Source organism: Numenius arquata, chromosome Z (genome assembly GCF_964106895.1).
Source record: "Numenius arquata chromosome Z, bNumArq3.hap1.1, whole genome shotgun sequence".
Classification (NCBI taxonomy): Eukaryota; Metazoa; Chordata; class Aves; order Charadriiformes; family Scolopacidae; genus Numenius; species Numenius arquata.
In genome coordinates, this window is record NC_133616.1 from 39779071 (window position 1) to 39796372 (window position 17302).

General features: G+C 37.2%; 1 protein-coding gene across 1 annotated transcript in view; it reads right to left on the reverse strand.

Annotated features, from left to right (window-relative positions):
* Positions 1-258: 258 nt before the first annotated feature.
* The window catches only part of TMC1 (transmembrane channel like 1), a 65317-nt gene continuing 48273 nt past the window's right edge, over positions 259-17302 (reverse strand). Inside the window, exons 12-20 of the mRNA XM_074166398.1 lie at positions 14488-14667; positions 14035-14187; positions 13155-13283; positions 9135-9202; positions 6024-6263; positions 3313-3438; positions 1699-1777; positions 1471-1606; positions 259-527 (exon numbers count right to left, since the gene is read on the reverse strand). Coding sequence (XP_074022499.1) covers positions 259-527; positions 1471-1606; positions 1699-1777; positions 3313-3438; positions 6024-6263; positions 9135-9202; positions 13155-13283; positions 14035-14187; positions 14488-14667 — 1380 coding nt within the window. The remainder of the gene's footprint in view (positions 528-1470; positions 1607-1698; positions 1778-3312; positions 3439-6023; positions 6264-9134; positions 9203-13154; positions 13284-14034; positions 14188-14487; positions 14668-17302) is intronic.

Below are 17302 nucleotides of genomic sequence, written 5' to 3' on the forward strand. Positions count from 1 at the left end.
TAAATATCTTCCAATAAATATCCCTATGTTTAGCAACCTGTTGACACAGATAACACATTTTTGCAATGCCTTGAAATGCAAAAGGCATATGCAATGTTTTCTTCTGAAGCCTCCCGTCCTGCAAAAACTGAAGTGTGTGGGTAACCTCTATGCACATGGAGATTTTGGGGTTCTGAACTTGCAGGAGTGTGTTTGGGGTTAGGGCCACTCTTCTGTCCCTCAGCATCCTTCATCATATCACAATGTGTTTGAGGGTCCTTATCTGCAGTTGGGAGGGCCCCTGGGCATTCCTGGCTGCACCCCCAGGAAGCGTGGATTTCCAGGCGGGTAGCCCGGCATTCCATAGCCTCTGGGCCCAGGTGGCCTCGTCACAGCTATGGATGGAGGAGGAAGGTTTCCTCCTCTGCCCTGCAGGGGATAGTGGCCATTCAAGGCAGGACCTGGATGCTGGAGTGCCTGAGAGGAGCTGGCTTCTTGTGGCTGGCCTGTCTTCTTCACTTCATTGCCATCCTGCCCTTTCTTGTTGTCTGAAATATATTTAGAGAACAAAATTAAAAAATGAACATGCAAACCAGAAATTCCTTGAGAGAGAAATCCTGCAGCTGCCTGTCTACTCCAGAGTATGCTGGAAAGCCTGGGGCCTCCCCTGCTGACAGCATGAAATCTGGGGTAACGCACCTTCACCACTTATGCACTGTATTTTCCCTCCAGTCCTTTCAGCAAGGCCCCAATGGAAGGAAGTGGAGGCTTTTCCCAAGTAGCTAGATGCACTTGGATATCACTACTAAGTGACAATGAAGGCACTAATTTCAAAGTTAAATGGGCAGATTTTGAGGCTGCAGGCATGCCTTGCAGATGGTTCTTCCAAAGACAGTTATCTCTAATCTTGGTTTCTCTGCTAAGTTGGAACCTGTATGGGTTGCATGCATGATGGGGGAGGTCTAGCAATGTCCAGGGGAAAGGAAATAGGATGCACAGTCCTTCAGGACAAATTAAAACCTGCCTGACCAAGCTAGGTTTTCTGATAAAGATTGCTATCATTCTGTGGTCTTACTATACCTTCTCCGGTGAACCTGACAAGTGCTGTCCTGAGCAGTCCTCGATCAATGAAATACGATAGGAGGGTGCAAGATTTGGAGCTGACTGGTTTGTGATAAGTGTATGTTCACTAACATTCAGACCAGGCTTTAAGTGGGGTGTTTTTTCAGGGCTGGGATCTTGCAATTTATTACAACTCTATTACAGTTGTGTTTTTTTACTTTGGTATTGCCTGGTGTGGAATAATGTTACTGTATTTCTTAAACAAGCCAAAGAAAGAAAAATGGATTGGAGATTAGGCTAATACTTGTGATTAATTATTGTGACTATCTTTCAGGAGATTATGGCCAAAGAATTAGTCAAGACAGTGAGGAAGACCCCAGTCTGGCACACATGAACTCTTCATCCTGAGGAGTTCGAAACACTCCTTACCTTGGTTTTGAGTGGATTCCTCTTGCTTGCCTCCTTTTTGCTTTGGCTGTGGTGGTTCTGTCTCAAATGGATTTTCCTCTTGTTCATTTGATTTTTGTGCCTTTTGTTTATTTCTTCTTTTATTTTCTTCTGCTTGCTGACAGGGAGAGAGAGAGGGCATCTTTCAGTGACCTGAACGGCTTCTTTAATATTTAGTAAACCCAAAATCAATAATTCCTTATTTCTTACACTCTGTAGCTTCTTTTTAAGTTCCAAGTTAGCTTCCTTGTAGGACTTGGATGTAGCATTGAGATAATAGATACTGAGGCTAAATTTAAAGAAAAAATAATAGTTCTGGTAAGGTAATGATTTAAATATAAAGACTCTTACAACATTCCTATAACAACAACTACAGCTGTGCTAATATAAAATCTGTATCTCTTCCTCATTTATCATGCCTAATCAGTAGTAGTATTTTGACAAATAACAATGTGCTTCCTTACAGTATGAAGAAGGTAGTGTTATTTCAGGGAAAATAAAGGCTGAAATAAACTATTCTGTCAATTAATAAAGCTATTAGATTAGAACACACTTACTATGAAGTGTGTTCTAAAGAGTAATTTATGCAAGTTAATTAATTTTTATGACATCTTAAAAACTAGCAAATCATATTTATGAAAGCTTTTGAATTAATACAATAGGTAAACTCAAGTACTGCCAAGAAAACAGCCCAAAGCATAGGTTTTCTTTTTTTTTTTTAAACTATGACCTCCTTCATCTACTAAACAAAAACATAACTGCATAATACAATCTCATTTTTCAGTGTATTGTAGTGATTTTGTGATAACTATGAAATTAGTATTTTTCACCATCCTGATTTAATAAGAGAAATTCTGATATGAAGTCTTTTATCTATGTGAGCAGTCAATAATTAATCTGCATATGCTGTTTTCTCTGCTTTGCCTGATTCTGTCTTGTTTTTTCCTTCCATTTATTTATTTATTTATAATATCTTTGCCTTGGACCATTCCAAGGAAACAATAATGCTCAAAAATATCAGCAGGAATTGATCGTGTATTTCAGAGGACAGCCTGGATTCTTTGTTTTTCTAGCCAAAGATTAAAATAGAATATGATGTTAGGTGAATCTTGGCAAAATTTAATCCCACAATTTAATTTTGTTCATGCAAAATCCTTCATCATTTCTATTGTATTATGTAATTTTCTCTATAATTATTGGCAGTGCTACAGTGCAGGATTAAATTCCAGCTCACCTCTATGTAGAATTAACTTCTAGTTCAGCAGCATGCTAAATAATCTGATACATGTATACAGTAGCTTAAAATGCCTTTATAAAGCAGGATTCGATACAGTTTCTGAGAAAGACTATTCTGTGGTCATTATTCTTTGCCAGGTACTGGTAAAAGATAAAACATCTTTGCTAGACCTATTTCCTAAAGTTTCCAACACCCTGTCTCACACTCCTGTCCCAAAAGCATAGAGTACATTGTTTTAACAATTTACAATTGGTTTTGTACATCAGTACGGTACTGCCTGCTGTACAAGCTGATCAAATCACAGCACTTCAGATCCCTTATAGGCTTCTGCATTTTAATAGCTTTTCCATTATTGTGGCAACAACATTTTTGAAAAGCAAAACCAAAAAGAAAGCCATTGAACAAAACAAAGATATTACCCTTTGTGCAAAGTCACATTAATTATGATCAAATAAAAGGCTCATGTCCCCCACCACAGGGCAATCAGCATTGTGTTTAATTAAATATTCAGACAGTGAAGATTCAGAGTGAAAGAAACATAACAGATGTTAGATTAAGCAAGTTTTGAGTTAATTTTCTATACATACACCATCAGCAATATAAAAGGTAGGATGAGTCCAGGGTTAGAGGCATAACCAAATACCTTCCCAAACCAGGAAGGGAAGTCATGCTCCAGGGTTTCTGATATGACTTCAAACATTCTAGTCTTCCCACTATTAAACAGAAAAGTCGACAATATATCGCATACAAATATTATGGCAAAGTCATATATAGGTTAACAACATCAAATCAAAACTGGGAAAAGGACAATAAACTACATGTTAACTTTATTTAAAACCTGACACTCTGAAAAGAATATTATTTAAATAGCTTTTATGTATTTTAAGGGGGAAAAAATAAACACCGATATTTTTATTGTATGGTATTAGATTTTGCCTGCAGTTACCACCAAGATTACTCCTCAAAGAATTGGTGTATTCAGTTGTGAACTCCATACTACTAACCAAAGAGTGAAGTGCAATTTGTGCTCTATAAAGTCCTAGTGAAAAACTCAAATCCCATCTCTGTATGATTGATAAACAAAAAATGGGCTGCTTGCAATTGGTTTCTGTTCAGCACTCTTCAGCCTAATTCTCTTCTCTCTTTGCTGTGTACCAATGCTATAGAAGTCAGTGTCTGTTTTAGGAGTTTTTTGTTATCGTTACAGCAATCTAATAATTTTCATGTATAACTGTTCCATGGCTTCCATGGAACATAGAATATGGAACATGGTTCCATAGCTTATCTAGAAAGCATTTTCTCCCTAGACCATTAAAATTAAGTTTTTCCTTGCAGAAGCATTTAAATAGATGTTCCAAAAGTCCCTTCCTAGTTATTGGCTGTGCCCTATAATTGTGAGTGTGATTTTTTTTTTACCAGCAAAATGAGTCTTTGTATTGAAAGTGATTGCTAGTTTTAACTAGTTAAAGGAATTGCCACGAAATTCCCACCTGATATTCCAGTTATTGAGGTCTCCTGTCACCTATTTTGAGTTCTTGTGAAGCATATCTGATAACCAGCTCTTTTTCTTAACTCATTGTTCTCAACCTTTACCCTCTTCCCATGTAAAAAGGTTGCAGGTAGAATTCTTCTTCAGGTCAGTTGTTTCTCTCCACTTCCCCCACCTAACCGTTGTAGATGAGAATTTCCACTCTGTGCTCTCCTTATCTTTTCCCCAGCACACATAAAGCTTCTTCTATTGCAACTTTGCTAATTCTATTCTGGCTTCTCTACTCCTGGCAAGCTTCTGTTGATTCGTATCTGTTGCCTTTAACGATGAATTAAAAAAAAAAAAACAAAAACAGGAAAACCTCCAAGAATTGTAAGTTTCATAGTAGATGAGACACTGAGTTACTAATAGGAAAATATTTTCTTTCTTTAATATAGAGCTATGCACTACCAGTATTTACCCACTGGCTGCTCAACAGTAGTGTTACCTATACCCAGGCTTAATAAACTTCCATTAGTTTCAAGTCCTCCCCCATTAAAATTTACGTTAAAGATTTCATATTTTTTATGAAGAACAAAGTATTTCTGCATTTGACAGAGAAAAAGTTGCAGGCAGTATTCTTTCTCATTTTGAAGAGTAGTCTTACCATTTCAGGAACATCCAATTCAATAACTGCAACTACTCAGATCTGACTCCAGATGTCTCCCTCTGTACTTTCTTTGCTTTGACAAATAAAAAACCTCACTTTGTATCACTTGCTTTGTTACCTTTGCTTCTGTAAATTCAAGCAATTTTCTGTCTCAGCAGAATTTTTGGATTGTCATGCAATTCTACCTCTTAGGTGACTGTGACTATTGCAGGTGTCTAGGAACAATCTCCCAGATATATTTTGCCTTTGACCAAAGTTAATGGGGCAAGACTTCTGCTCCTTTACAAAGTGCACTGAGGATTATGCAGATACCATTTTACTCACAACAGTAATCTATTATTCAAACCTTTCACTGGAATCAGGATGTTTCTTTCACTATTCTCCTAGCCTTGCTTTGCTAATATTTTGTTCAAAACCAAAGACTACAGTATTTTAAAATTTTTCATTTCACATATTGACTGCTATTCTGTACTCGTTACAGTTTTATGTCATGCTACCTGGCAAGTAAAGATGATGAAAATGATCCTGTACTTCCCAGGCAGTGTGCACAGAAGGAGAAAGTATGGGAACATCTAAGTTAGCTGGAATGTAAGGCACAGGTTTGCACAGGCCAGACAGGCCTTCAGTTTTCAGAAGGGATTAATGAATACAGAGATCTCGAAGACTTCAGAAACATATTCGGCTTCACAGTGGTAATACAGATGCATGAAATATTGTGTCACCACCATACATTTAGCACACCATCATACTTTCTGATCTGCCTCTCCTACAGGGCATAGGTAGGTATTTCCTGAAAGCCATCACCCTCAAGACAGCAGCCCACAGATGCCTAACAGGTCGCTGCTGTACTTCTCAAGAACAATTTCCGGCTTAATTACAGCAGTAATGACTTTTTTTTACGTTACAACTAACTAAAAGAAAGTATTTTCTTTTCTACACTTCACACAAAACTTTTTAAAGAATTACTCAGTTTTCTAGCATTCCAGCTTCAGGAATTATCTATAGTAAAAAATGTGATACATATTAACACTCAGCCTATCAGGTGCTAACATGTTATAGGAACTCGTCTTCATTATTGGATCATTCACTGTGAGGTGATGAGGTGGTTTGTTACATTAATTACAAAAAAAAAAAAAAAAAGGATGTATAATGCAAAAAACCTGAAAGGACCACAGTCAAAAGATGGTGGAATGGAGACAATGGTGTACACAGCAGGCAGTGTGGAGAGAAAGAGGATGAAAAGCAGCATGGCCATGTAGAAGTTATTGGATCTGGAAGCCTTGAAGACTCTCTCTTGCGGAACATTGCAACACATCACTGCCCAGCATTGCAAGTACATGGAAGTGTGGAGGCGGAATACGTTGATCGCTGGGAGACACGGAGCGTAAAAAGATCCCATCCTAGAAAAGAAGCAAAAACAAAAATAACCACTTCATTGTAGGACTTATTTCTTCATAGATATGCCACCTATGCTCTATGTCAATGTGCTTTGCAGCCATATACACTGTGCACTCAGAAATCAAGTTCATAAAACCATCTTTATATTCTTTTTAGTGGTCTAGTTTCTTCAGTCTTGCTTTAAGAAGAACTGGAGGCGTATGGAGAAATTCTCCTTACGAACTTTTTGTTTCAAAGTTACAAAGCCCTCTTTCTCTGCAAATTAAATGATCCCCTGATGAAATGTTTTCTTAGTTTTCCCATTAGTTTAGGTATCATCTCATTCGCGTTGTATAAAAACAGATAGCCCAAAAGCCAGGTATTACCAAAATAATCTAGTTTATTATTTTTTCATAGTACACTAACACCATTTAAGGAAGGATATTTTTGCTTAGTTGACATTTATTTTACTTCTGTTACCATGGTTATTTTGTGCTTCATTCCAACAAACTGTTTATTGATTCTGTTAAGTATTGTTTTTTTCCTTATTATGTATGGTGGCACGGTCATGACACTGAAACAGATGGGACCATTTTATTTTCATCACACCTTGTTTCTTGTGCCATGCCAACTAAAGAGCAATTATTTCCATTTGCCTGGCCAAATGATACAGAATGTAAGAATTCAGGAATTTACTTTTTCTTAATCATTGTCCAGGTGACCAGGGCTGAGTTGCTTTGTCTCAGAATGCCTCAGTATGCTTCAGTTTTTCTATCTAAAAAAGTAAGAAATAGATCTACGTGGTTGGAAAGAGGCCTTCTGAGTTCATAAATATTATGACAGACTGTTATATTATTACCTCTCCTTCCTCTTTTCATGAATCTTCAGTGAAAAGATAAAGGGTTTGCTAGTCTACAGTTGAAGGGAGAGAGCACCTCATAGCCCTGTTCCTTACCCACAAGGAAGTCAGTTGCAAAATACTCCTCCATTTCAACATGTTCAAAATCTGGGTAATTTATGGCAATTATCATAATATTTCAGTATAATATTTATTATATGGTAGATTTTTTTTTTGCCAAAGTTTATTAATATGGGGAAGACTTGCAAATGATTTGCATTCCGCTTGCTTTGTGAAAACACAGAGATAGAGAAGAGTTTCCCTAAACACATGGTCTCTCTCTTATAAGCAAAAATAGATGCACATATACATGTTTCTTATATCCTTTCTTATATCCTCTGTGATAGCCTGAGCTCACCACCTGCATCTGAAACTCTTTTTTGTTCTGTTTCAGACGAGTACAAGCATGTGCAACAGAATTTGTAAAGCTCAGACAGAACAGAAACAAATTTATCCTATCTGTGTATCAATTATAAACATGATTTGGGCTGTGCATGTTTGTTATCATTCAGTCAACCTTTTTTACTCTTCTGATGTATTTGGTTCAGTTTAAATCAACAAACATTATTTTGAACAACACTACAGCTCTAGTGCCTTACTTGGCCCTGCAAATATCAATTAGCCTGTAAATGTGGTCCTAACTGCAATAAGCAGTAAGCAGAAGGATGCTGTATCTAAAGAGCATCACAAAAGCACAAATCACAGTTTCTGTGCCAGAAAATGTATATTGGGGCATGGCAGTTTACAAGTGCACATAGTCTCTACAAGTAATGAAGTATAAAAATGAAAGGGATGTATAGAAGTTTTGTTAGAGAATAATCAGGAACTGACTCCCTCACGAGTACTCAGTGTCTCTCAGGTAAAGACTTACTTCCAACCTATCTTACAAAGTGTTAATTACAGCAGTAGAAAGCATTAGTGCCATCAATTGTGTATAAGATGTTGCAGCCTCATCATTTTGGCAAACAGCAGCCTTAGAAAAGTTTCCTATCAGAAATTAGGCAGATAGCAACATACCAATTGCAAACTTAATCTGCTTCTCTAGGTGCAGGACACAATAGATGTGCCTCACATGCCAGCAGCAGGGTTGGACTCCCTCCAGCCATACTCTTACAGCATGCCATCACTACCAGGCCATAGGTAGTGCCGTGCTCATCCTCAGCAACATAACCTCCTGCTGAGCACATCCACGGTGCTGCTGTTGGGGCACTCAGTGCATTCCCCAGCAGGCTTTGATCGCAGGGGCTGCAAGACATTTGTAGCCTCTTTTGTTGCTGTATTTCTGCGGTGTTTGTTTGACATGCACACAACACACAACCTTTGGGCTTTACAGAGGTGAGGGCTTTCACCAAGCAAAAAAGGCTGATCAGCAAAGACATATTAAAGGTGAAAAATAAGACCTTAGCAAGAATTAAATTTGAGAAGTCAACAGTGCATGGGGAGGACAGTTTCTGAGGAAGACAGAGCATTTTGCGTGAGGATTCTACACACTGGTATTCTTTATCACCCATGTAAAGTCCAAAATTGGGGTGAAACATAGACTTCTTCCCTAGAGCTAAGGAATAATACTGAAGCAGTAGCATTTTATGCACATTCACATTCCTGCACAGACAATTGTACATACATTTATTTTAAGGCCTTTCAAGGTGTTTTGAAAGGCTAAAATTTAAAGCAGACCAGTACAGGCCAGGTGCTTGCTCTAGCAAGAAGTCAGTCAAAAAAAAAAAAAAAAAAAAGATATGATTCACCTATGTAGCTTTTTACAGGTTGGTCTTACCAGGTCATTGCAAAATCCTGATGTGTCTGGTCCCATAATCTTAGCCCAGAACTAGTTTTGAAGTGGTCCCACTAATGGCAGTGTAACAGAGTTTGATATATATTGAATTACACTTCATCAACTAAAGCAATGGGACAAGATCAGCATTTCAGAACAATCTTTCAGAGATACAGCTGAATCCTGCAGTTCTGCAGATGTAACATGCTTTGCCACACCTACCAGATCATGCCTTGGTTAAATATCAGTCCCAGCACATTTCCACTTATATCGAACTCAGAATATGATGGCTGAAAGAAATTATACAGATGCTTTAATTAGTCTTGCACAAAGGGTTTTCAGATGACCTACAGCAGATTAAAACTGTCACTTCCAACAAGAGCAGCATACTGACCTTGTGTTGTGAGGCCTTGCATCGCAACTTAGCAATGAACCATGAAACAAATTAATATGACTTTAATACAGCTTGTAGTATTTTACCGAAAATGTTTTTGAAATTTGGTCAGAGGAAAGAGAATTAAAAAGAGTTCTGGGTACTGGGTAAATTTTAAAGTAATAATTCATAAATTTTCCGTTAGAGTGGCTAGTGTGGTCATCTATCATGTCCTCCAATACAGCACCAGCCATGAAGCTGCTGTGATTTAATTCCTGTTTGAACTATAGCTCTATCCTTCATATTTTAAGTTTAACAGTTACACTGCTGAAGAATTCTTTTTACGCATTGACAGATGTTGTCAATCTTTGTCTTCCCTGCTTAATATGAATATCATATTTCTAATTTCAGTGTGTTTGATACTAATTTTGACTTCAAGATGCAGCCATAGGGTCAGATTAACACTTTGTCTGCTGAAGAAAGTCATGTATCATAAATTTATGTTTTCAGTATAGACACATAAATACTGTAAAAAAATAATTAGTCTTATATTTCTAAACTATTCATCTGACTCTTTCATCTGTTTTTCCAAAAATTTAATCATTTCCACATCTCTTCTTTTACCCTATTTATTTGTCTGTAACTCATGAACATTTCCATCTGCAAACATTGAATACACCACATTTAAACGATGATTGGAATACACACATCCATATTAGTTTGTGTGAATATGGACTAGAAAAAAACTTTCTGGTAAGAACTTTTAGTTTACACCTAAATGTCTGATTCAAGCATATTATTCATATGGGTTTGCATTGTCACATTTTCTGTAGTCAGCTTTCTCATAAAAAAATTTTGCTACACCATAGCTGGTGACTTGCACAATTCACCATAGTGGGTGGACAAAAAAATCATGAATCACAAGTACCTTCCATGTATTAATTACACAGATGACTGGTAGAGGGAGGAAGGGGCAAAAATAAATATTCTCTTATGGCTGAATCAAGACAAAGTTACGCTATTAAAATCACCAATTAAAGTAACAAATTTTAATTGGACTGTATTAAATTCTTGGAATATTTGGAGCCCCTGGACTCTTTCTGTGTAGTTTTATGATATGCACACAGACATATATGTATGTGTTTGCAGCAAACTGCTATATTTGTGTTGCATGTATTTGTGAATCTGCTTCTAATATGAGGAAAGATTGAATAGATGATTAGTGGTATTCAGTGTAGAAAGAAGCAGACCAATGAGAGCTGTATAGCTGTAAAGAGGGATAGAATATCATAAGTGACATGGAGAGATGAATAGGATCATACAGGACCTAATAATGTGTGAGTATTCTTCATAACATAAAAGCTAGCATTAACAAATAAAATAATTTCAAATTAAATTTTTAAACAAAAAAAGGAAGTGGTTTTCCACACAACATGTAAGTTAATTCCTGGAATTCTTTGCCAAAGAACACTGTGGTTGTCAAAAATATTTATGGTATAAAAAAGGCCTAAAAATTAATGGATGATAGGATCATGGAAACTAACCACAAAGACACAGGTATAGCTACTTCCTAGGGAATATTTTAAACTCAGATATTACCAGAAATTCAATGATTTTCACTTTGCACTTCCAATTCTGGCTGTTGTTTCAGGCAGCTTACTGGACTTGAGAACCATAATGGACCAGACCATTATAGCCACGATGGCCATACATACTGCCAAATAAAAATTTCAATAATAAATTGGATTCAGCATCCCTACCAGCAGATGTGTTGTGGACACTTTGAGAACAATAATATATCACGGACGTAAGATGTCCCCTCATTGCTGGATAAGCATGCCACAGCTTTCATTAACAATGTTGAAGCCCTTGTGTGTGGTCTGTGAGGTTCAGTCTCGCTGCTTATTGCCTGTCTTTGTATTCTTTACTCTCTATATATATGGATGAATGGCTGAAAGAAGGGTACTATCTGCTCAGCACTTTAGTTCAGACCCTTAATTAAAGCTCTTTCCTTTACAGGCTTTGTTCTATTGATTGAATTACTGTATTGTATTCTATTAGCATCCCAAATGGTAACAAAAACAGAGAGCAAAAATTAAGTCTGAAGTGTTAATGGATGAATGTATGCATCTTCTTTTGATGACTGGCACTACCAGTTCAAGCCAGGATGAATGTATGCATCTTCATTTGACAACTGGTACTCCTAGTTCAAGCCAAGCTGTCCTACAGTTCACTGTGTGGCTTCCAACACTAGGAGATTGCAGACATCTCACAAAAAATACATCTAGTAGGCCCATCCAGCTGTTCTGGATACCCAGGGTCATCTCAAGTAGCACTAGGCTCCTGTGGTTGGGCAGGTCATGCAACAAAAAGTCCTTGCATAAAAAGGAGCTGATTCAGAGCAAATAGCAAGGCAGACGAAGCTTCAAGAAGCCCAAATGGAAGCCATATCATCCTAGCTAAAGAGTCTGCCCTACAGTCTTCAGAACAGCTGTCAGGCTTGCATTCATTCAGGCTCTTCCATTGATTGTAGGTATCCTGATAGGGAAAAGGTCCAGACTATCACTTCAACATCTTTGGAAAATATGATGTCTGAGCTATTTCCTGTCAGACGTAGCACTGGTTACAACAATTCTTGTGTTTCCCACATCCAGCCTTTGCTACTGTGATGGCTGTGGAACATTTGAAAATATGAGGAAGCTCCAGATGCGATTTAAGTATATGAAAATAAATGGTTCCACAAGCTGTGCTGGCTCTCTGCCCATGATGCATTCAAATTCCTGTATTTGATACTGATATTAATACTGATATTGATATTGCAAGGGTTATAAGTTGTTTGTCTACAGCCTGGTTGGCTGATAGTCTTTGTCTCCGGCCCTACCTACTCCTGTTTGAGACAGATTGTAGAATTACTGGGAAGAAACCTGATCCTTGCTATAAAGGATGAAATTTCATAGAAGACAACCAAATACAACGAGATTGTTAGACCAGAAAAATGTTTTCTTTCTATAGAAAACACAAAAACTTTCCCTTCATCTGGAAAATTACCATTTCCCAAGAGGCTACTTTTAGTGAAATAAGAAATTTGTGTGCGTATGAAGGTAAAATTTTGAGGAAAGGAGGACAAAAGGATGTCAGAAAGCTATGATGGTTGTCCATACAGATGTACCCAAGATAGTTTTAAATTACTTAGCTTTTTCCATACTTCTCAGTAAGTGAAAAAGAAGCTTCAGGAGCTTCACAAGCATTGACTATTGACACTTGACTATTATTCAACAGGTGAAAAAACAGCATCAGAACTTACGGTGTAGGCATCTTAGCTAATTTAACCTCTCTTAGATCTGTGTAGAAGAGTGAAAGTCCCAGCTCCCAGGTGAAGAGTTCTACACCTGCTTATGTTACGGGACTTGTTTACTTTATTTCAGCTAAAATAATTCTAGCAAAAAATACATATAATAAGATTTCTGGAACAAGTTCTTTCATATTTTTCTCCACAAACACTGGATGCCTCTGTATGTTAGAAGACCCTGGTTGAAACCCTGTAGAAATCAAAGAGATTGTGTGGTGTGGAACAGGGAATGAGTTTTCAAATTGGAAATGTGTGAAAAATGTGTACTCAGTTTTCTTACCCAACCAAATAAAAACAGACAAAAAGCCCCAAACATTTCGTAGAGCTGCAAAGTCTAAAGAATAAGATAAATATTAACGCATAGACAAATTCTGAGAAAAACTAACACAATGTTGTTTAGAGATTTTGAAGGTGATGAGTCTAGCCGATTGTTAATTCTGTTGGATTGAAAAAAAAATGTAATTTACTACAAAAATGTGAAGGGATTTTAGATATTTAAAATAGCAAATCAGATACTTACAAATCCATACTCCAAGTCCCAGCACCAGCAGTAATTGAAAAACCTAACAAAGACAGCTCTCAAGAAATCACCAATTAGAATTGTGATGTAAGTTGTCATCGTGTCAGAGACTGTCAGTCGCACAAATTCCTGTTAGAGCAAAATTTTCTTTTAATATAGTTAAGCAATTAATAATTACAATAATAATGAAATACTGGACTAGATCCCTTATTGTGCTTGCCTTGCTTCAACGTGGAAGAGACTGTTCAGCCTCTACATTCACTGATTCTGAAAATACCCAGAGAAAAACTGTCCCTCATTTGCTAGAGGTATCCTTTAATCTAATTTGTGCTTGTATTATCAGATGAGACTTCCGTCATCTCACTTGGTAAAAAGATAGAGATGTCTTCTCAAAAGCACACTGCTGTAAGAGCTGTCTTACACATAATTACTTGCTGAGTTATGTCTTATTTTTATCTTTTCTATAGGTCTGTTGCAGTCAGAAACTGATTTTGCCTGATGAAAAATTCTAATCAGAATTACCAAATTTATTAGGGATTGTGACAAATCAAGCTTTTCAAAGTTTCTAAACAGGTGTTGCAAGACAAAGATAGGAAGAGGAAGAGGAAGGTAAATGAAAGGAACAGTGAAAAGGAGGGGGAAAAAATTTTTTCAATGCTGTCAACTACCCAAAGAAAGAATTCCCTACTAGACAGGGACCAAAGATACTCAAATAATTTTTTCTCAAGTTTTTAACTCTGGAAAAAGGCCTACATGTGCTTTTCCTCACATTTTCCTGCCTTAATGCCACTCATTAGCAGAAATAAAGAGGGTTTAGGTATGACATCCTGTAACAGACTATGATCTGTTTTGAAATATGAGCTCAAAGCAGTTATATTACCTGTCCTACCATTGTTTCCCAGCATGGTCCTCTGGGGACATCTGCAGGGTCCACCTGTATTGGAGGAGCAGTCGAATTTTCTGGAATAGTACCATTGTACAGACTGGCTTCCCATATCGTCATGTTATACTTGACTATCTTTTCTTCTTCCAACTAAGTAAAGAAATAAATTGGGAAAAACAAACAAACAAAAAACAAAACAACAACAACAACAACAACAACAACAACAACAACAACAAAAAAAAAAAAAAACAACCACACCCCACAACATGAGCTTGTTACAAATTCTCAACCTTTTCTCCTCCAAGAGTCCCATTATCGGCTCAGGCATGCATGTGATTTACAGTACAGAAAGAAAAGAATGTCTTTCACTGACATGTCTGTGACTCTCTGGAAATCATCATCCTTGCCTAGGTGCATGTTAAAAATAATGAAGGGAAGTAAATAGCTTGCCTTGAGATTGATTTCATCCATTAGGGCAATAATGAAAGTGTAGAGATTGCCAAGAAAAAGAGCAAAGATTCGTCCCAGCTGCCATCTTAGAGCTATTCGAGGGTGGTAGTTTTCCAGAGAACTAATTACATCAAATAAAGTTGGGCAGAACATTCCTAAAAGTGACATAACCATGTTCACCTGAGAAGGGAAAAAAGAAAAAAACAATTTACAGTGAAATGCTAGCAATAAGTTCTTTTATTATTATTAATTAGGTTAGAGGGTATATTTCCATTACTGCTTTTTATTTGGGTTTTGATTTAATGAAACCAAAATCCACTCTGGGAGTCACAAGATGTTTTCACAAAAGAAGGAAGGGGTGAAAAGTCAGTTGTAATCTACTGCCAATGGACATATGAAGAATTTTTTTTCACTTTACATTTCACTTAAACCACCAAAATAATCAAATGTTAGTTATTCTGACTAGTATCTAGATTTTAACCAAAATTCTACTATCAGAGAATTTAGCCAAATCTATTTTCAATACTGTTTTATGTTACATCTCTACCACATCTTCCCAATAGACACAGAGCTGTTCTATAAAAAGCATTCCTACAAAAATACTGCACTAGATTATCTGATCTCACTTGGTGTTAATTCTAGATGTCACAGAACTATAGAATCATAAAATATCTCAAGTTGGAAGGGACCCATAATGATCATTGAGTCCAACTGCCTGCTATTCACAGGACTACCTAAAACTAAACGATATGACTAAGAATATTGTCCAGATGCTTCTTGAACTCTGACAGGCTTGATGCCATGACCACTTCCCTGGGGACCCTGTTCCAGTAGCCCACCACCCTCTCAATGAAGAACCTTCTCCTAATGTCCAATCTGAATTTCCCCTGATTTAACTTCATTCCATTTCCTCAGGTCCTATTGCTGGTCACTGAAGAGAGGAGATCAGCACCTCCCCCTTGAGGAAGCTGTAGACTGTGATGAGGTCACTCCTCAGCCTTCTCTTCTCCAAGTTGAACAAATCAAGTGACCTCAGCTGCTCCTTGGAAGTCTTGCCCTCAAGGCCTTTCATCATCTCAGTCACTCTCCTCTGGACACAGTCTAATAGTCTGATGTCCTTCTTATATTGAGACATGCAAAACTGCACACAGTACTCAAGGTGGTAGTGTACAGTGGGACAGTCACCTTCCTCAGCTGGCTCACTATGCTGTGCTTGATGCACCCAAGGACACAGTTGGCCCTTTTGGCTCCCAGGGCACACTGTTGACTTATATTCTACTTGTCTTCATCCCAAACCCCTAGATGTCTTTCCACGAAGATGCTCTCCAGCCTCTTGTCCCCCAGTTTGTTTGTATAACCAGGTTTATGCCATCCTAGGTGGAGAATCTGGCATTTGCCCTCGTTAAATTTCATATAGTCGTTTATTGCCCAGCTTTATAGTCTGTCTCAGATCTCCTTTGCTCACTGCATAAGCAAATTCAAATCAACCCTGCTTCTTTCTGCCTGATTTTCTTAGAAACCTCTAATAAAATTAACTCATCAACTTAGCAGTATGGAAATGGAACAAGTTTACTGAAAGCAAACTGAGAAAAACAGATAACTAGATTTTTTAGAAAGTTTGAAATACAACATAGCTTATAAATTCAGAGAATGCCTCAAACAAGTAAGACATTCTAGTAATGTAACTTTCCTAAGTGATTGCTGAAAATTATTTCAAGTCTGCTTGAACCTTTTGTTCTAATTCATTTTGTCAGCCAAAAATGAGAATAATTGAAAAAATCTAAGAGTGCAGTTGTTCAATTTCAATTTAAAATAAAATTTCATTACAAAAAGTGTGTCTTTAAAGGACTAAAAACAAGAAACAGAAAACTTTGTCTCAATCTAAGTCACAAAGATTGTTGGAAAACGCAAAGATGTTTATTTGAGATGAATCATATTAAAACAGTTAAGCAAAAATACTTTTAGTCACAAAACACTTAATTGTTCACAGAACTTTAGTCCTCTGATTGCTCTGAAGCTGGCATTTATCAGCCATGCTAGAATCCATTTTGCTAGAACTATTATAAATTGTAATACGTATTTTACTTTCTGCTACCAAGAGAATGAGAACTGCTCCTGCTTCTCAGAAATTATATGTCAGTAGAAAAGCACTACGCCAACAAATAAATTCACTAACAAATATATGCATTCGCAATCTTAAAAAGTTTTATCCACGAGACTAGTGTTCTTAATGAAAAGAAATAAATGGCTTGTTTTGTGCTCTTTTTGTATTCTTGGTTATTAATGAGTTCTAGAGCTAATTACTGGATTTTTGCATTTGTAAGCAATGAGTAGTGCATTCTGTGCATGACTTGTGGCACCCTGTAAGAAGTATGTAGATTTTTTTAAAATTATTATGGGAATTCACTGATGCTTCACAGAATCACAAAATCAGAGAATGGTATGGGGTTGAAAAGGACCTCTGGAGATCATCTAGTCCAACCCCCCTGCCAAATCAGGTCCACCTAGAGCAGGTTGCACAGGATGGCATCCAGGTGGATGTGTCCAGAGAAGGAGACTCCACCACCCCTCTGGGCAGCCTGTTCCAGTGCTCTGCCACCTTCAAAGTAAAGTTCCTCCTCATGTTTAGATGGAACTTTTTAGATGTTCAAGTTTGTGCCTGTTACCTCTTGGTTGGGCACCAACATTTCACTTAAACCACCAAAATAATCAAATGTTAGTTATTCTGAGTAGTATCTAGATTTTAACCAAAATTCTACTATCAGAGAATTTAACAAAACCTATTTCCAGTACTGTTTTATATTTCCTATGTATT